The following is a 19,607-nucleotide window of genomic DNA, read 5'->3' as shown; positions in this document are numbered from 1 at the left end:
AGCAGCCAAACCAAAATTCACTTCCAGCCAAGAGCTGCTTGGCCTCACCATGTGGGGAAGGAAGCTGAAAAAATCATGAAAGATTCTTTAGTGAAACCAGGAAATAAGGCTGCAGTTAACATTTCAACTGAAGGTGACCCTTCTGGTAAAATATTTTTTTAAATAATAAAAATAACATAAAGTTCTCAAACAGCCTCTTTCTTAAAGAAAATGGCCTAAAAGTTCTCGTGGGAGTGGAAAGGAAGGGGGGGAACCCCCCCCAAAAAAGAAAACCAAAAAAAAAAAAAAAACCCCAGGCTGGCTTCGTCTTAGCCACTACCTTTCATGAACAACTTTTTTTTCTGGAGTTCTTATAGAAGGAAAGATGCAATTTCCTGTCTTATCCCCAGTATTTCCTGTTCACTTACAAGGTGAAAGTTATCACTGTTTTAAATAACCGTCCTCAGCGCCACAGAAAGTTCCATTTTCCATCCAGTGTCCCCATTCCCAACACAAAATCTCCCCACCTTAGAAGAGAAATACGACCACGTCCTACACCTTTAAAGGGCTGGCTTAATTAAAAAGGCTTGGTCCCTGTGGCAGACAGCACCTCGGATCTTAGCTTCCCTGCCCCAGATCCCCAAGGACACCCCACAGGGAGACGTGGAAGGGGCTGGGAGCAGCCCGGCGTGTTTGCGTAGAGCCGCTGCTGACAAAGTGAATGTTGCTTTCTTGGTGTGTTAGCCACTAAATTGAGAACTGTGCCTCAGCAGTTAATAATATCTTCCCGCTGAAAATAGCCCAGAGAGGAAGCCTCTCTGTGACAGTAGGCACACAGCCAGCCTCTGGGCTAGCCATTCAATACTGAGCGAGAAAGATGGTAGGACCAGCGGTGACCTCCCAGTGGCCGTGCCGTACAGGATCCTTTCATGAGGCTCCTGCAAAGGGAGGGCTCCCGGGCAAGTCACCCGCCGATCTCTGCAGCCCTATAACCTCGGTGAGGATGTCGCACGGACCAGGGGGCCCTGGCACTAGAGCCAGGGGAGGGATCTGGATCACTGGGGAGGGGGCAAGGGGTCAGGGAGCCCCCAGGCTTTGAGGAACAGTCCCTGAACCGTGCTTGGTCTCCAATCCCCGGGCAGGCTAGGCTGCAGGGAACCAGGCTGCATAGACCAGGGGGAAATAGCACCTGGGGCAGAGAGAGAAGATGTGCACTCACTTCGCCTGCAGAAAGGTCAGGCTTGGAAAGAACCACAGGGAGCTTTCCTATCTCTCATTTCTGCAGCCTGCATGGAAAAGGGGAGGTCAAAAAAAAAGAACAAAAAGAACAAAAAGAAATCAACACAGAGATGCGCCTGCTTCTTCAGGTAGTAAGAGTCAGAGAGACAGGCTCCCAGCCCGGCCACCAAGAGAAGCCACCAGATACTCCGCAAGGGGATGCAGACCCTTCTTCCCCTTCCACGACTGGTTCCTCAACTTGTCACCACACTGCAATCACCCGGGGAGCTTCAAAACATACCAATGCAGGTCCCCACCCACAGGCCATACTTCAGAAGATCCCAGGGGCTCTTAACGTTGGGGGCATGTCTAGGACTCCCACCCTGTGCCTTGTTTTCTCTCACCAGGTTTGCCCCCACCTGCTCGGAAGTCACCACTGCAGCAAGACAGGAGCAAGGTTTTGGTGTAGCAACAGCAACAATAAAGAAGCAAAGAACCTCAAACTTGAGCATGACTTTGGCATTGCTTCCTCGTCCACTGCCTCCTGGCTCCGAGCTTTTGCCACAGAGGTCCTCTAAGTCTCGAAGTCCACCAGGCTATACAGCCAGGCTCTGCTACGGGGAAGGTCCAGGGCGAGCGGTGAGATTTAATGTGCTAGACTGTATGTAGCCAGAAGCGACTCTGGACAGAACCTGGCCCTTACCTGGGCCCCTGCCCCTTTGCTGGGAGTCCCTGTTCTGCCTCAGTGACAGGATGCATGAGGCAGAAGCCTGTTCAGTAGGGCCAGGAAAGCGGCCCAGATTTGCTCCAGAGCCTTTAAATGGGGCCTCCCTGCATTTAACCCCTGCCTGACATCCTCATTCTTTCCAGGACCAAGGGGGTTTCATCAGGGAGCCCTGATGATCCAGGGCCGGGAGCATCACCTGGAGAATTGCAACAGCCTGAGCTTCTGTCCAGGACCGGTCTTCCCTGGGGGGTGGGGGTGCACCAGGTGAGCCAACAGAGGCCCAAGTCCTTACACTGGCATTTAGGGAGATATGGGCTGAGTCCCTAGAGAGTCCGACTGTCTGGAGTTGGGGTGTAAGGGAGTGGGTAGGCAAGGAGCTCACTCGTGGTCCCATGTGCTGGTCCCTCTGATTGTCCCAAAGCCCGTGTGCTCTTGGCCACTTGGAGGAGCTCAACCCACCCCCACCCCCACCCCTGGCATCACAGATGTCAGCAAAACCACCAGCTGCTTGTTCCCAGGCAGAGGAAGGAGACACAAAAACACAGCAACAGGCACCCGGGTCACAAATTCCCAGGGTCCCATCACCACTCCACGCCAGTCAAGAAGGAACCGTTCACATGGGCCTGACTGGCAAGATGCTGCAATCTCTCTGAAGCTACTTGGTTTGAGCCTAAACTGACTACTTGGACTGAGCCAGAACCGCACTTTCGGATTACATAGGTATTTTTGAAGACTCGTGTCTCTGAGGCAATCCTAGACGCCAGCAGGGACCAAAGAGAAGGAAGAGACATGTTCCAGGAGTGGCCGCTGACCTAAGGGCACTCCCATCACCCAGAAGTGGCAACCAGAAGCTAAACAAAGGAAAGTCTGCAAAGGAGTCGGCCTCCCTTAGGCTGCTGGGACGGTGTCTCCCCAATAAGTATGACTCTGCAGAGCCAAGAGCTGGGGTCCCCTCAACTCCCCGCCCAGCACCCCGAGACACAGCAGCACCTAGGTCACCACTGCTTCCCACCTCCTTCCTTGAAATCCATGGTGGCGTCTCGCTTGAAGTTTAAATAAGTACAAAGTTTTGTTGGCCTCCAATTCGTGTCTCAGCCCAAGGAGGCACTTCTGGCGGCAGCCTGGCCAACTCCAGACGTTAATATACACAGGAGGAGGATGAAGGGTGGGTCTTCAACCGAACAACCCAGAATGTGCAGGCGAGACGGTGTTCTTCCCGTCCTCCCGCCCAAACCAGGCCAGGAGATGAGCTAAAGGAAAGAGCCCTACCGAGGACTCCGGCCGGAGGCTTCAAAGATGGCAGCTTCTAGCACATGCTTTTGATTACCAGCGAGCCAGCGAAAGCTCTGAGAGCAAATCCTTCCCACTTCTACCACCACCGCGCCGAACCTAGAAGTTTCCCCTCGACAGCTGAGCTCTCCAAGGTGGGTCTTCCTGAGCGAAGACACGCCAGCAGTGAAGGCCTATTCTGGAGCTGTATGCCTTTCAAGAGGCACTATCTGCACGGAGCTTAACTCAGGGCTGCCAGATCCACCAACACGCCCCCACCCCCAAAGAGCATACACACCCTGCCGTCCGCCTACCCCCGGGCCCATCCCACAGCCTGCTCGTGTGTCTGCGCACGGGACCGTCTCTCCGTGCGTCTGCAGCACACGCGTGCGCACACGCGCACACACAAAACCATGCACCAAGCAATCCATCTGTCTCAGAGAGCCGGCTGTCAGAAATGAAAGTACAATCTCCTGGAACCGAGTCACAGCCTTCTAAAAATGTGCCGTTCTCCCAGACTGAGGAAACTTGCAGGGGTGGAGTATGTTTCTCTGCGAGGCCTGAAGGCCTGGGCCTGTCGCCTCCCAGGCCAGACCCGAGCTGCAAGGCTAAAATTCCAACTGCAGCCAGTGGGCCTGCTCCCAGGGCTCCCACCCGCCCGCTCCCCTTCCTCGCAGGAGAGGGAAAGGCCAGTCTTGGAGTCACCCCTGCAGTTCAGGAGGGAATGCCTTGGAGCACACCCCCACCCCCACCTCCGAGGCACCACATTTTCACATTTGGCTGTTTTTTCTTTCCCTTCTTCCCTTGCCAAGAGAATCAAGTCCTGGCTCCCACTCCCGACCTTCCTCCCACCCTAAACTGAGCCCCATTCATTAAGCCCGCTCTCAGCCAGGGCAGGACAGGAAGGAAAACAGCACACAGGGCCTGTGAAAGAGACACTCAGAGAGGTTATTTCAGGGGGGAGGTGGGGACAAATCCTTGTGGGCGCCTTCGCCGCTCCCCACCTTGATGCCCACTCACTCCCCCCTTCCTGAAGCAGGCTCCCACCCTCCAGCCTCTGCTAACCCCTTCCCCTGCACAGCCCTGTCCCACTCTGCTACGTCTCCCCAGCCCCCACCAGCCTCATCCTCCAAGGCGGACACACCCAGCCACCCCCTCCCCCCCAACCATGGAAAGATCAACTTGGGAAGGAGGAGGTCTGGGCTCTCTCCATCAGCAAAACCCTCGTCTTGGACCCGGGCCACTATAGCATCTTTTCGGGGACACGCTCCCTACAAAGGGTGTAGCCCTGGGTTTCTCTGTGCCCATCGCCTCCCCTGACACCCCCAAACCACTGGGCACCAGCCCAAAACTCAAGTTTCTTCAATTTCCCCCCACAGCACATTTATTAATAAGCTGTTCCAACTCCGAACGGAAAGAAGAAAGAGCTCAAACTTTGAAGCCTTGGGAATTAGTAAATTAAGAGCTAAAATTCAAAACAAATGCTCTTTCATGTGGAGGCCCCCTGGTCTTTTTCTTTCTGCAGTTTTGTTAAACCATTCGATCCCTTCAGAGACAACCTACTCCTCCTCCCAAGCAGCGCCTTGGTAATCTAAATGGTTGAAATTACCTTGGGGGGGGGGGGGTGGGGAGAGCAGTTAATAAGTGTTTTACCCGCGCCCCCTCCCATTTCTTTCGAGGACTGGAATGGCTTTGGGAACAGAACGTCCACCTAACTCAGATGGGGCTGCGCTGGGGGCCGAGGAAGGAGATGCTCGGCTTGGTGTCGTCATTTCCTCCAGCAGCCCGAGACAGACAAGATGTTATCAATAAGACAACTCTTCCGAAAAAGCCCCCTTTCAAAAGCTACCACTTCCCTTGCTTATTTCATGTGGTTCGAAAGGGCTGGGGCTCCTCCCTGCACATTCAGGATTTAAAAAATAAACCCATCGAACAACATCCTGAGTGCTACTCTGCCCAGACCCTCTCTCGTCCTCTTGGCCTTCTTTTTTTCAGGAACTTTCTCAGCCTTAGAAAGCAGAAAAGACGCAGGTCGCCGGGTCCAGAACAGTCTCCCTCCTCCAGAGCTGCGGTCCCCCGCCCCTTCCCCCGCCCCTCTCCGGGTCCCCCTTCTTCCTGCCCACTTCTCATTAGGAGCTTTGTGTAAACAATACCCTCCACGGCAGATAACAGGCAGAGTATATATTGCACTGAAATAAAAACAAACAAGGGTCCTCCTAAAGGCATCCTCAGCAAGCTCCGTTCCTGGACGGAGAAGCCTGGGAGGGGCTGGCCAGGATGAGCATGACCATGGCCTAGAGGCAGCGCCCGGCCAATCAGAGGTCATCCCACCAAAGAGAGCACACCACGGCCCCCCCACCCCCACCCCGTCCCCAAAACACTTCTACTGCTTTCATCTGAGCTACCGTGATCCAATGCCAGCGTCCCAAAGGCAAGCAACGACAAATTCATGGAGCCCTGGGATTTCTCCTCAGCCCCGACCCCCAGGTGACTTTCCCTCTTGCTTTAGCTGGCTCTTAGAAAACCTAGAGGTGGCACACTTGGGTGGGAAAATCAGGTAGAAATAGGATGTCTTTGGAAAAAGAGGAAAAATGCTTCCTACTTACATTGCTAATGAGTTTATGCTCTCTTCTCATGCCTCTCAGGGACAAGGAGGCTCAGGCTACCTCCCTCATTCCCATACCCCTCCAGCCCTGGCAACCAGGCCTTCCCTCACACCGTGCGCCCTGAGGAAAACCTTCCCTTCCCAAGTAGCACTGCTAAGCCTCCACTGTCCTCAGTGCCTCTATCCTGTGGCTCCCGTGCCTGGATACGCGCTCCAGAATCCCGCACTGAGCTGGACTGGGAATCAAAACCTGCACAGAAGCATCAAGGACATCTACGCTGAACTCCCACCCTCCTCCTGGGATCTGTCTTCAACGAGTTCCCAAAAGGCGATCCATCCTCTTCACGGCACTCTAGGCACCAAGGGCAAGTGCAAAAAAGAGCTTAAGCTTAAACCCATGAACTAATGCCAAGGTCACCGAGTGGAAGCCCCCAGAGCCAGTAGCTGCTTTAACAATAACCATGAAACACAGCACCACGCCAGTCCCCGGCTGGCCCCCACTTCCTCATCGCCAGAGCAGGCCCAGTGTCCTGATGCGTGAGGGACTGCGGAACTGCGAGTCTAAGGGCCCGAATCGCCACCGATGCATCCAGTTCAAGCACATAAAAGTGAGAATTAATTCCAGACCAGCTGGGGTGGCAGAAGGCCACCCCCATTCCCCTAGTCTCCAGCCATTTCAAGAGGTTTTGAAACTGCCAGGAAAATAAGAGAAAATGTCTCACCTGAAAGCCCCCCAGGGGCCAGATAATTCGTTCCCCCTGTTTCAGCGGAGGAAGGCACAGCATCTGGACAGTCTGCTGTGGATTTGAAAAGGAGACAGAAATAAATAAATACACAAATAAATAAATAAAAACACCAAGATTAATTTTTAAGCACATTCTAAACAGCATTAAAGAGAAACCACACATTCCAAACGGCTGACTCCCCACCGCGATGCTGATTATTAATGGTCTGCTCAGGCTTCGCTGCCCATCAGAAGACAGACCACAGCACCTTGTCACCGGTCTGGGCTCTGGGCAGCCAGTTAATCATCAGTCAAGTCAGGCTCGATCACAGACTGGCTGGAATTTCTCTTTTATTGCAAGTCCCCCATTGAGGAAACCTGGTAGTTCCCAAGGTCAAAGGAAGCCTGGGCTCTGCTCTCAACCCCCAGTGCTGTGTCCCTACCCTTTCTCCCAGAGAACAATCAAAGGGGAAGCCTTGTCACGTGGCCCCAGTGACTTCTTTGCCTCTCCGCTAGACAAGTCTATCCCTCATCTGTTAGCCCTCCCGGTTCTTTAGGACTTTCTCAAGAGTGCCCTTGGCTGAAGGGACTTCTTTTGCTTTTTAACTAACGTATAGGAAGTATAATGAGGCATACGAATCTCAGAACAGCCCAATGGTGGGGCGCCTGGGTGACTCAGTCAGTTAAGCATCTGGCTCTTATTTCGGCTCAGGTCATGATCTGGAGGTTGGTGGGATCAAGCCCCGCGTCGGGCTCTGCCCCGGCAGCATGGAGCCTGCTTGGGATTCTCTCTCCCCCGCCCCCCTGCCCCTCCCCTGCTCATGCTCTGTCTCTCTCTCAAGATAAATAAACATGAAAAAAAAAATGGAATTAAAATAAAATTTTAAAAAACCCAATGAATCTTATTCACATACATATCTATGGAAGCCACTGGCACATCAGGACAGAGAACACTGTCAGCAAGGCTCCCAGCCGAAGGGGAAATGTTCGACCTCCTTCTAGGCCTGGTCCAAACTCCTCACCTCTGGAAACCATCCCGGGCAGCCGCAGACCTGCAAGGCTCCCCGCCCTCGGTTCCTATAAAATCTTTCTGGCATCCAGCACTTGGAGTCCCCTTCTGCCGACTTTGCTCATCTCTTACGTTCAGATCCTGTCTGCCCCAACTAGCCTATAAGCTTCTTTCCAACATCTTTGTCACCCTCGGGTGCTTAGCACGGTGATCTAAACGCTAAGGAGGCTAATGACAATTCCAGCTGAGAAACAGACTCGACAACGTCCCTCCAAGCAATTACACCAAAAACTAATGCCCATGAATCACAACGCATTAGCCCCATGAAACAAAAATACACACGACCCTGAAAGCTCATCATGCGTCACTGCCAAGGCCAAACTTACATACAGAGGGCCACAGAGAGAGGCCGGCTCTAGAAAGGGGCTTCCCGGCTCCACCACAAGCACACTAGGTTAGACGGTTCAATTTCAGTCCCTCAACCACCCCAGGTCACCAGCAGGATGAACCTGGGTTGTGTTCTACCAGTTTCACATTGGAACCACTTGGCCACGCTGGCAAATAGGAAGCCAAATGGAAAGAGAAGCCCAGAGGCAAGTAGTACATTTGAATTCCTTTATTTAGTAGCCTAGCAGCAGCCTTCATTCCCCAATAAAAGGAGGAGGGGGGCTGAGCATGGCCTACCCTGGGCCCCCGAACCATGTCTGGGTTTCTGCTGCTTACCCCTCCAACTCGGAGATTCTCTCTCTCTCTAAAGAAGAACTTTTCAAGAATTCTAGAGCGGGGAGGCAGGGGAAGCAGAGGCGAGGAGTGGCGGCCATGGGCAGGGCAAGAGAGAAAAGACTGTGTGTGTAATCTCATTTTATCAGGATAAAGTGTAATTCCTAACAGGAATATACAGTTTTACAGGATACACTTAATCAAATGGAAAACAATGGGGGAGCAGGAAGCTGAGCTGCTTGTTAAATGGTGTATACCCTGAACTTTCTAAACTACTTTGATGGCCTTCCCCGTGTTCGAGAGATAGGTTTCACCTACCCAACAGGCGGAAGACACCCCCACATTAAACAGGAGGATGTATCCACGGCCAGTGCCCCCCGCCTGCCTCCGACTTTGGCTGGCTGAATCCCAGGGGCGAAGTGGGTTTCAAAGGAAGAGCCTGGCATCTCAGGGCAGAGCTGGGACCACATTCAAGGTGTCAGCCTGTCTCAGATCAAAGGTAAGCCAGCTCCGGCAACCACAAGCGTTTTTATGAAATGGTGCTCTGCCCTTCTGCAGAGCCTTTGATCTCGTGAGGGATTTACAAACATTAATTAGGCCTCCCCACCACCTCTGTGAAGTAGCAAAGTATACCTGTTGGACCCGCACCTAGGTAAACTGAGGCGTCACTGACTAGCCCAGGGGGCCACCCAGCAAGCTAGGCCGTGAGCAAGAGCTGAGGGCTCATCCCAAGTCCTCACTCTTCCCTGCAGGTGGCCTCCTCAAGCTACTGCAGGGATAGTAAAGGTCAAAGAGGCCACACCCCCAGCCCTCACCCACAGAGAGACCTCCAAAGCCAGTGTCTCAGCCTCGGTCTGTGTCACCTGCTCTCCAGAGCCCAGGCTGCACACTCTAGGCTCTAGGCCATTCCTGGCTCTTATCCATCATTATGACATTACCAAGCACCCAGTAAAGTGCTGGGTTCTCTGGGAGAAAAAGTTAGTCCTTGAAGACACAAGCCTGGGGACCAGTCAGGAATGAGCTGTACAAGGGGGTACAAGGGAGACGGCTGGGGATTCTATTTCTCTCACCAAGAGAATAGTTCCAGGAGAGCCCCAGACAGTCTCGTCCACATAGTTCTGAGCATCACACCACCTCCCAACTGCCATCAGGGCCAGAGAAGCCCCAGCCTCGCTCCCCAATCACACCCTCAACGTCCCAGCTCTGCCCCAATCCACAGCTCCCATGGTTACAGTACAATCCACTGCATGGGAATCATTCACATTTTCAGGCAGGCACATCGTTAGGCCTGTAGAATGAATGAACGAACCAATAAATGAACAAATGAATGAATCACCTAACTCTTAACTCTTTGATCATCTAGATTTACAGAGGTCCAGAAAAGCTAAGAGACGTGAGTTAAGAGGTAAAAGCAAGGCTAGATCCCAGACTACTCAACTATGCTTTGGAGGCCTGAGCCACAAAATGGGTGCTGGTCACCTGGGTTCCTGGGCCTAAGCAAATCCGGTGTCCCCAGAAACACCCTCAACACCAGCCATTCTGGGAAGCCTTCCACACCATCGGATACAGAGGACAAGGGAAGCAGAGCCCACATAACAACCGCTCTGCATCGTCCCCCTCCACAAAATAAGTTCTACCTTCAAACAGAAACGTTCCTATCCCTTGTGGAAGGGGAGAGAGCCTTCTCGACTTCAGATAGTCACAAGTCACAGCCACCTTGCTCCTAGCTTCAGGTATGTTTAACCCCTTCCTGCAAGATCCTACTAGTTTGGGGCCACTGGGCACCCAGGTCCCTTCCCACCACCTCTTTCCAAGCTGGAGACTTCACAGAAGGGATTCCTTTCATTGTGCAACTGGGTAAGATGTTAACAGCTGTGCGTTGTAAAACCTGGCTCCTGGTTCTCACCTAGTCACCCCAGACCAAAACTTCAACCCGGGGCTCAGGCACTCAAGAAACCAAGCAGCTGATCTAAACTCCCCAGCCAATTACTCTCCCCTCCCATGCGCAAGATGAAGATGAAAAGCGGGGGCAGCATCCCATCTGTATGTGTGATCTCAACGGCCCTGGCCACAGCAGCCGGCAAAACCGGCCCCAGACCTGTCCCCAGCCCCACTGTTCCCAGACCTGGCTCGCCTCCAGTGAGTCGGGACAGCTCCTTCCACCGGGGCATCGCCTGTTACCACCTCGCGTCCTCACACGACAGCGCCTTTTTTCATTCCCTTTCTTGTTTTGTTTTAAACAAAACGTTTTGGGTGAGTAACCAGCTGTTTGAGTTTCCGATTGGCAGGTTAATCACTTCCTATTGGCTGATCTGGAAAACTTTTCTCCCCCTTGGAAATGGCACATTCCTGTCTTTGTGGCTTCTCTGTTTACACACATTTTGCTACCTAATGTCAACACTTGCTAATGAATAAATATATCACTCCACTCACTGCAAATGAGGTCCTGGCCCTGGCAGAAGGACTGCCTGAATCCCGCGAACAGATTTATCCTGGTATCTCTGCGGGGAAACCCACGAGAATTGTGACCCTCCTGTTCTATGGCTTTAGGAAGTTTCTGGGAGCATTTCTTTACCCCTAGCAATCTTTATTCCTGGGCCCAAGGTGACTGGTCTTCCTCTCTTTTAAGAAATCCCTCCAGATTTGAAGGCTACAGAAGGAAAAACAAAAATCAAGACAGAGATGGCCCAGCCCCTTATAGAAGAAACCTCATGAAAGAATTCTGGGTCTTGAAGCCAAAAAGCCCAGTCAAGGAGAGCCTGGGTGGCTCAGTCGGTTAAGCGTCCGACTTCGGCTCAGGTCATGATCTCACCATTTGTGGGTTTGAGCCCCGCATCAGGCTCTGTGCTGACAGCTAGCTCAGAGCTTGGAGGCTGCTTCAGATTCTGTGTCTCCTTCTCTCTCTGACCCTCCCCTGCTCACGCTGCCTCTCTCTCTCTCTCTCTCTCTCTCTCTCTCTCAGAAATAAATAAAACATTAAAAAAAATTTCAAAAAGCCCAGTCAAGTTACATTCTTTGAGAAAACAGAGCTTGGTTAACTTCAGTTAACATTTGTTACAAATACAGAGAGCCAGTTATCTCCTCATTAATGACCATTTATCTGGTGTTTTGTAAATCGAAAGCAAAATATCACATGCTTTGCAGGCCACTTATTAGATAGGCACCAGGCAGGCAGCAACGCCTCCCAACTTCAGGGAGCGGTGGAGTCCCGGGGGGGGGGGGGGGGGGGGGGGGGCTGGCTGCAGAACACGGGCTTTGGTTATACCGTTCATTAAAGTATTTAATTTATGACAACGCCCCAGCAAAACTTTTAATTAGTGGGGGGAAAGGCCCAACAGCCAAAACTCATGAGGCGGAAGGACTTGTGGCATTCCAAAGCAGAAATGGGGCCCAACCCTTCACTTCTCCTTCTTCCAGAACCCTGGCAAACTAAAAACATCACAAGGGTTGCATTTTTCAGGCATCAGGATACAGGCCTGAAGATCCAAGTTCCCATCCGGTACTTTTCAGCTAGTGCATCTCCCGCTGTTTAAGGAGCTCTGGGGCACTGGGGCCCATCCCTGGAGGCGTTCCCGACCCCTGTTTAGCTGCCCCCTCTGCCCCTTGGCACTGTTAACTCCATAGGGTGAGCCCCTGCACAGCCAGCCAGAAGCTGAACATAGACAACCGCAACAGGGCTGGTGCCAGTTTCAAATGGGCTTGTGCTCTGGCCCCCGGCCATCTAGTGACAAAGCAACAGGCAGGCAGAGTTATGCTAAAAACTTGCATAGTCCCCAGCACGAATTCTGAGAAACACTGGGACAGAGCTGACTTCCAGGGGTTGTAAGCACAGAGCACCCAGCAGGATGCGGTCGCCTTCACTTCTTGATGTTCTAACCTCTTACTTCAAACCACGACCTTCTCTGCACCTTTGAAACCGTCTTCCCACTCATCAAATTATCCATTCTTCTCACCGGTTCTCCTGGCACTCACAAAACTCTCTGGATTCTCCGATCATCCTGTCCTATTTGGCTCTCAAGGCACTTCTTCGTGGATCAAATTCCACGTGTTAAAGCTGAGCCAATTTTGGTTACGGAGTGAAAATACACAAGAAAGGAACTAAACATAATGCTTATCTAGGAACATCTTTGCAAAAAAGAAAATCAGAGTAGATAGATTTATACAACACACACACACACACAGACACACACACACACACACACACACCCCTCTCCAGCCACAACAAAAACAGAAAAATCCACCAAACTTCCAACAGAGGAAACCCAGAAGCACCTCGGGGCAAGCCCAGCGCCTTCCCAAAGCCGCTGCCTAGACAGAGAAATCCGCGTTCTAGAGGCTCCATTTCTAACTTGAGAGAAGGGTATTTTTAAAATCATCCACTCACCAGTTGGTTTGAGAAAATCCATCGGGTATCTGGAGTAAGGAGGAGGGGGAGACTCTGGAATTAAAAAAGTAAGAGAAAATAAAGGCCGAGCCATGAGAAAGAGAGATAGAAACTTATGATAACAGAGACATTCTTTTAGCCCAACTGTTTGTCTTAGCTGTGGGGGTTGGAGGCAGGGCCGCGAGGCGGTGATTGCCTTGATATTTAGCTGTCAGATAAACAAAAGAGGCCGCCTGGCGCCAGCCTCGGCGCTCAGCTCCTTCACGTCTGCAGCCGCCGCCGCCGCAGCCGCCGCCGCCGCCGCCGCCGCCGCCGCCGCCGCGCTCCGCCGGCCCCGCTGGAAACCACCGGTTCGGGCCGCGCACTTCACAGTTCACGGGGCGGGGAGCAACAAAGCCCCCTCCCCGTCCCCGAACTTCAGAACCCGCTCCCGCAGCCCCCGCCCCAGCCCGCCCCTCCCCGGGGTGCAGTTCACCCCGCCCGCCCCCCTCCTCCCGCCACGCCGCTGCACACCCGCGCAGAAACTCGGGATCCCCATTCCTAGCCCACCCGGGGGGCGCGCCCCAAGTGCGCCGTGAACTTGGGCGGACCTGTGGGCGCCAGAGGTACATCCCCCGCGTTGCACAGAGACGTGGAGAAACGGGAAGCAACAGAGGAGGCTGGGAGTATAAAGAGAGGGAGGCTGGGGTCTCAGAGGCGAAGCCCTGGCGCGATAAGGGGCAGCAAAGGTACGGAGGCGCTGGGAACAGACCATCCTATGGTCAACTCTGTGCTTTACTGTACTGAAAGAAAAGGAAAAGTTGGGGACACCCAACTTCTCATGGCTTGCTCTTTTCCATCCTGAGTAGGTAGCTGACTTAAGTGCAGATACCCAGTTCGGCCTCGCATCCCAACCCTCTTTGCCCCAAGACCCCAGACCTGTGCGGCCCAGGAGTATCCCGACTGACTGTTCTTGTTTACTAAAGGAGCAGAGACTTTCCAGCCTCTACCACTCGCTTCTCCCAACCTTCCTTGGCGGGCTTGGACTGAATCCAACTCGGCCACACACCTCAACGCTTTTCCGGGTGCAGGGGAGGCGTGACCCCCACTTCTCTGTGCACCGCCTAGCTGAGGTGGAAATGAAGGCATTTAATTTTTAACCGCGTGTCCGTGGAGTGCGCGCACGAGCTGCGCCCACAGCCCACCTCGGGGCAGCAGAAGAAAAAAAGCCTGGAAGGGAACCCCCAGGGAATGCCCTTGCAGATTCCCCTTGTCCTGTCTCTACTTTTGTCCCCAGAGGCTCTTCCCAAGAGAGGATGTACACCCCCCCTCCAGAATGGTGACTACACACACACACACACACACACACACACACACAGTCCGGGGGAGTGGGGATTCTCTTACCACTTGAGCGCCAGGGGGAGGAGGCAAGAGAGTGGGCGCAGAACAACTTCTTACCTAGTTCGCAGAGTCGGCTAAGGTGATGGGGGTTGCAGCACACCAGCTCGGGGTTGATCTTCCCGTAAGATTCACAGCAACACAGCCTCTTGACTTCCGAGGAATGCCTGAGATCCGGCCACCTGAACACTTTGCACAGCAGGAGGGGGAGCGAGTAGGACGCGGGCGGCTGTGCCGGCTGCGAGCCGGCGGGCGCCCCCAGGCCCAGCCTGCAGTCCAGGCGGCCGGGCAGCAGGAGGCACGCGGTGCGCGTACCGCCGCGGGACTCCACGGCCTGGAGCAGCAGCTCCAACTGCCGTTCCTTCAGTTTCTTGAGCACCGAGTGCGTGAGCGCCTTCAGATCTGCCTCGGCGCCCCCGGCCGCGCCGGCGCCCGTGGCTGGGGGGTGGGGGTGGTGGTGACCTTTGGCACCTCGGACCGCCTTGCCCAGGCAGCAGCCAGCCCTGCCCGCGCCGCCGCCACCGGCCCCATGCGCCCGGCCGTCCGTCGCCCCTTCTCCCCGCAGCTCGCCTCCTCCTCCGCCTCCCCCCGCGCCCTCCTCGTCGTCCTCGCCGCCGGGCGCACGGCTCCTCCAGAGACGCCGGACGAGCGCAGATCGTTTGGTCCTGAACATGCGGGGCGAGGAGGCGAGGAGAAAAGTCGTTTGCCGGCTAAGGAGCGAACATGACCTCCGCACACCATGAAGAAGTCGGGCGCCGAGTTGGGGCAGCAGGCGCAGGCGACAGCAGCAGCAGCAGGGGCCCGGGCAGGAGCGGCGGCGGCCCGAGGGGCGCTCCGTGGCATGCGCCAGTCTCCCGGAGGCCGGGGCGCGCGCGGGGGCCCGGGGGCGCCCGCCGGGGCTCGGGGGCCTGCGCTCCGGCTGCCCCACCCCGCGCGGCCCGCGCCGAGCGCGGCTCTCGGGCCCCGGCGCACCCCGGAGGAACGCGGCCGCCGCTTCCCTGGGGGCGGCGAAGCCTGCCCCGGTCGGCGCCTCCCAAAAAAGAGGCCCCCCCGCAGCGGCTCCCGAGTGTCTGGCTCGCCAGCCTCGGCTTCCTACATGGAAGATCCGCGGGGGCAAAAAACGAAAGGCGTTCGGCTGGGCTGCTGGAGGGAGGAAAAAGCCTCTCTCCCCCTTGCTAAGCAACTTAATTTGGGGGTGGGGAGAAACAGGCAATTAAAAAAAAAAAGGCAGGCACGCGATTTATTTTTTTCCTCTATATCCTTAGTAACCGGATCTCCTCGAATTCCGTGCACACGAAGACTCGGAGGAGGGGGCCGAGTGGACTTCACCCCGCATGAGATGTCTGGCGAAATAAGAAGGCTCTCAAAAAAAAAAAATCTTAAGAACCAAATATGCAAAGCCCAAAATGAAGAACACCACCTCCTCGCACCCCCAGAGGTCTGGGGGCGTCCGGCTGGAGCTGGGGTTTAAAAAAAGAAAATGTTTACAAAGTAGAACAAGACGTTTGAGGGGTGGGGGAATAAAAAAACGCATCCACGAGTTACATCCCCCTTTTTTCCTTGCAGAGCCCCGCTGGTCTTCCTTTCCTTTTCTTCTGCCAAGGAAAAAAAAAATCGTATATATGTTTTTAATCCACAGAAAGCTCTGGCTAGGCTGCTTCAATCCTCGGCATCTGCGTGTTTGGGGGAGTCTGGTCTTTCCTCCTGCGCTCCCGGAGGCCCCGGTCCTCGGCGGGGACTTCCTCGGGGCTGGCGGGGGCGCAGGAGCAGAAGATGCTGCGGCGGCGGCTGCGCCCGGCGGGGCTGACAGCGCGGGGGAGGGCGGCGCGGCGGCGGCGGCGGCGGCGGCGGCGGCGGCGGGCCCCTGGCGGGTCGTGCGCTCTCGCCCTCCCGGGCGCAAGCTGCTCACTAACGCGGGGGCCGCCGGCGCTCCCTCCCCTGGCCGCGGCTGGCCGCCGGGACTCCCCGTAGGAGCTGCTCGCCGCGACCCGGCTGCGGCGGCAAGGAGGCCCGGGTGTCCTCGCGCCGCCTTCTCCACCGAGACTCTCCTCGTCGCGCCCGGGAGCCTCCTTGTCCCCCGTCCGCCCTCTCCTGGCGCTCGGGTCCTTCTGCCGCCGCCGGGGACTCGCCGCGCCGCGCTCAGGGTCTCCGGGGCCGGACGCTCGGCAGCTCGGCGCCGGCGGGCTGGCTCTGTCTCGGGCAGCTCTCTCCCGCGCGGCGAGCGGACCGAGCACGGCGCCCGGCTGGCTCGTCTGGCGCGGCTCGGGGACAGGCTGCTCCGTGCGCCGAGCGAGGGAGCGAGTGTGCCCGCCGCTCGCCGCCTCCCGCAAGGCCTCCCGCCCCCGCCCCCTTCCCTCCCCCTTCCTCCCCCTTCGCTCCCCCGCCCCCAGCCGCCGCCGCCGCCGCCGCCGCCGCCTCCTCCCCGCCCCCCCGCTCCCCCCCTCGGGCCCTCTGCTCTGCTGGTTCCACTGCGCAGTGGCGCGCCCGGCTCCGGCCTCGTCACGTGGCCGTCTAGACACCCTGTCGCTTTAAAAAAAAAAAAAAGCGATTGTGTTTCGCAAACAACAGATCGGGTTTCTAAAAGCTATTTCTCCCCCCCACACACACCCCCGCCACCGCCACCCGGTCCCCGGTCTGCGAAGGGGGGACCACTCGGGGGGGCGGGTAAAGGTGGGGAGCTGAGGGGCTCCCAGAATCGACGGAGACCCGGCCGGATCAGAGGAGAAACGGGAAGACCCGAAAGCGCCGAGAGGGCTTCGCCGGCGGGTTTTGAAGCGGAACGAACCGGTCGGCGGCCCGATTTAGACCCAGCCCGGGGAGCTCCGCGGCGGCCGTCCCGCGCGCGCTCGCCCTAGCGCTTCATTCATTCGTTTTGTTTTAAAGGCCCTGGCGGCGGATCCCCTGGCCGCGCTGGAGGGAAGGGGGAGGAGAGCGCTGTCTCCGTTTTAAAAGACATTTACACCGGACTGGACCGAGGCCCTGGGAAGTGTGCGCTGGAGGGAACAGCCGGGCCGCCGAGGGCGGGGAGGCGGCGCGAATGTGACCTCAGCGGCGGCCGCGCGCTCCCTCCCGCCCTCACCCGCTCGGGGCTCGGGTTTCTAGGACTGCCTGGAGAAGTGTGTCTTGTGCACAGCTCTGGAATGCATTTGGCCGGCTGACGAGCTGCGAGGGGCAGCATCCTGGCGGGAGAAGGGGCGGGGGCGAGGGGGCCGGGGGAGGGGGGGGCTCTCGGGCCCGCCGCCGGCAGGTTTCCTCCCGAGCCCGGAAGACCTCCGGCACCCCGCCTCCCGGCGCGGGAAGGTTACCTTTCCGAGCAGACCTGCCTTGGGCATGCATATGCATGTACTGCCTGCCTCTGCGCCCTTCTCGGCCCCGTAGCGTTCACGGTGCTCAGGGTCATAGAGGTTATCCTCTGACCCCAGGTTCGGGAGAGGCAGAAACCCCGCTGGCAGATTACGGCAAGGAAATGGGTTAAGGCCTCGGTAAGGGCACAGGACCAGAATGCGTGAAAGCTGATGGTACTGAGAAAAGAAACGATTTAAATATATACGCATCACTACTGATGAGGCCACTAGTTGGCATGGTGATCTGACCTCACAGATTATTCAGTGAAATAAAAAAAAATTTTTTTTAAGTAATTTACAATTGTGATATCAGGACAACAGCGAACCTCACTGGGGATGAGTTGAACGACGAATCTTTAGAAAAGGTGCAATGTACTATTTTCATTATCCTGGCTAAATCCTACCTTAGAAGGAAAAGGGACAGATGACTTTAGCTTTACAGTTCACACACACCCTCCCCCCCCCCCGCAACTTAAGAGGCTCTGATGTGCCATAGATGCTTAATAAACATTTAGGAATCCACACAGGATGCAAGGGGACATTTGGACGAATCCTTCCAGATCTAACAAAAGCACCTTTGGAGATAAAAATGTAAGAGAAAATCAGCAACATTGGTTACACCATCAGCTCCAGGCAAGGGACCCCTGAAGCTTATTGACTTGTAAGACACAGGGGTACCAAGCAACGCAGAAATGTATGTAGGACAGGGCAGAGGCTGACATTCTAAATGCTTTGTAAGGCCACCTAGCTGCAATTGTATAAGGTCATAATTTTACTGTAAAAAAAAATGTTGCCTGTTGAAAAGGGCATGGAGGCCACGTGTGTCTGGGAGTGTGTGTGTGTGTGTGTGTGCGCGCGTGTCTGTGAAACTTTGTAGAAGCACCTTGCAAACTTGCAAAGACAGCAGCAAGAAAGCCCCAGGAAGCTATGGACGAAGTTTGGCTCTGCGTGATCCCATCATCACAGGCAGGAAAGACAAAAGAGACAGAAGATTTCTGGGAAATGCATAATATACTCACCTTAGAAAGGCTTATTAAGAATCCCAGGCTAGAAGTCAGAAAACCTGATTCCAGGGCTGAGGCTCTGCCCTCACTGCTTAACTAAGTTGCACCAGAGGTGATGCTTACATTTGGCCATTTGCTTGGTGGGGATTAAACAGCTTTCTGGGCAAGTTTCCTGCCTTCACGGGGTCCCATTCCCTCTCTCTGCTCTGGGCCTCACTAGACAACCTTTGCTTTTCAGGAGAGGCTAAGCTAGGCTGCAAAGTGACGAGAAGGACATAAATAAACACAGAAAACAAATGTCATAATTCTAATTAAGCATCTTGGCCAAATGGAGAAGCTGGAGACCCTTTTAGAAACCTGGCCAATGGCACTAACACTCTGTGATGAGAACCCAGCACACACACTGGGCAGGTAGATTTAGTGGGTGTTTCGGGAGCTGAATCTGACGTCACAGCTTGTCTGAGGAGAGCATGCATATACTTGCAGAGATATGTTCCCATATAGTGTAATTGTGGGTGTTTTAATTCAGGCGTCACCTCTGTCTTACCCTCTGTCCATGGCTCTCCTCCATTTTACTACCCTCCGTCGATGACCGGTGGGAGGCTGGGCAAGTAGCAGCAATGATTGGTGCTGCTTTATGACTCCCTGGCATCCCCTGAATCAGTTAACATCCCAAGCCTTCCTGAGAGCCAGCCCCGCCCCACTGCATTCTTGTTCCTTTCCTTTCCAAGAAAGAAGCCAGCTGATGGAGGAACTCCTGGCTGGCTGGTGTGCCTAGAAAGGGAGTTCTTTTCCTCTCCACAGGCGCAAAGGAGACTGACAAGCACCCCGCTTCAAACTATTCGGATCCTTTAAAAAAAAAAAAAAAAGTTTAGAGTTCACCAAACTATTGTGAATGAGTTTGATTCTAATCATTTGCTGGCAGGGAATATGGAATAAAATATCTCATTTGCAGTGGTTTATTTCCTGTTGTGGCTTCTATTTTCATCTTTTAGTCACTTTGGTGATAGTAATCAAACCCTAATCATGGTGCAGCCACCAGTCACGGAGACCAAAATAACTTGCAGCAGAGTTCTGACAAATAAAGATGGAGTCAGCTAAAGACCTGGCTACTTGGTCGCTGGCCACTGGCCCCCGGAGGGCGGAGGGGGCTGCCACTGGACGGACCACGGGCAAAGCGTCTAGATGAGGGAGGAAGCCAGAGGGAAGTTGCTCCAAGGGGCATCTAGTAGGTAGGGTCCCAGAGT

General features: G+C 55.0%; 1 protein-coding gene across 2 annotated transcripts in view; it reads right to left on the bottom strand.

Annotated features, from left to right (window-relative positions):
- Positions 1-16,285, bottom strand: part of SMAD7 (SMAD family member 7) — a 30,022-nt gene extending 13,737 nt beyond the window's left edge. The window contains exons 1-3 of one of the 2 annotated variants that reach the window (XM_039228919.1): positions 14,073-16,285; positions 12,636-12,689; positions 6,521-6,592 (exon numbers count right to left, since the gene is read on the bottom strand). In XM_039228919.1, the coding sequence (XP_039084850.1) occupies positions 6,521-6,592; positions 12,636-12,689; positions 14,073-14,685 (739 nt within the window). In that variant the 5' untranslated portion in view covers positions 14,686-16,285. Of the gene's footprint in view, positions 1-6,520; positions 6,596-12,635; positions 12,690-14,072 lie in introns of both variants that reach the window. The other variant, XM_039228918.1, reaches the window with a different exon arrangement.
- Between the last annotated feature and the right edge of the window lie 3,322 nt (positions 16,286-19,607).

Source organism: Hyaena hyaena, unplaced genomic scaffold, assembly GCF_003009895.1.
Source record: "Hyaena hyaena isolate Hyena2069 unplaced genomic scaffold, ASM300989v1 scaffold_33, whole genome shotgun sequence".
Classification (NCBI taxonomy): Eukaryota; Metazoa; Chordata; class Mammalia; order Carnivora; family Hyaenidae; genus Hyaena; species Hyaena hyaena.
Note: the sequence above shows the minus strand (reverse complement) of the source record. Positions and strands in the feature narration are given on the sequence as shown.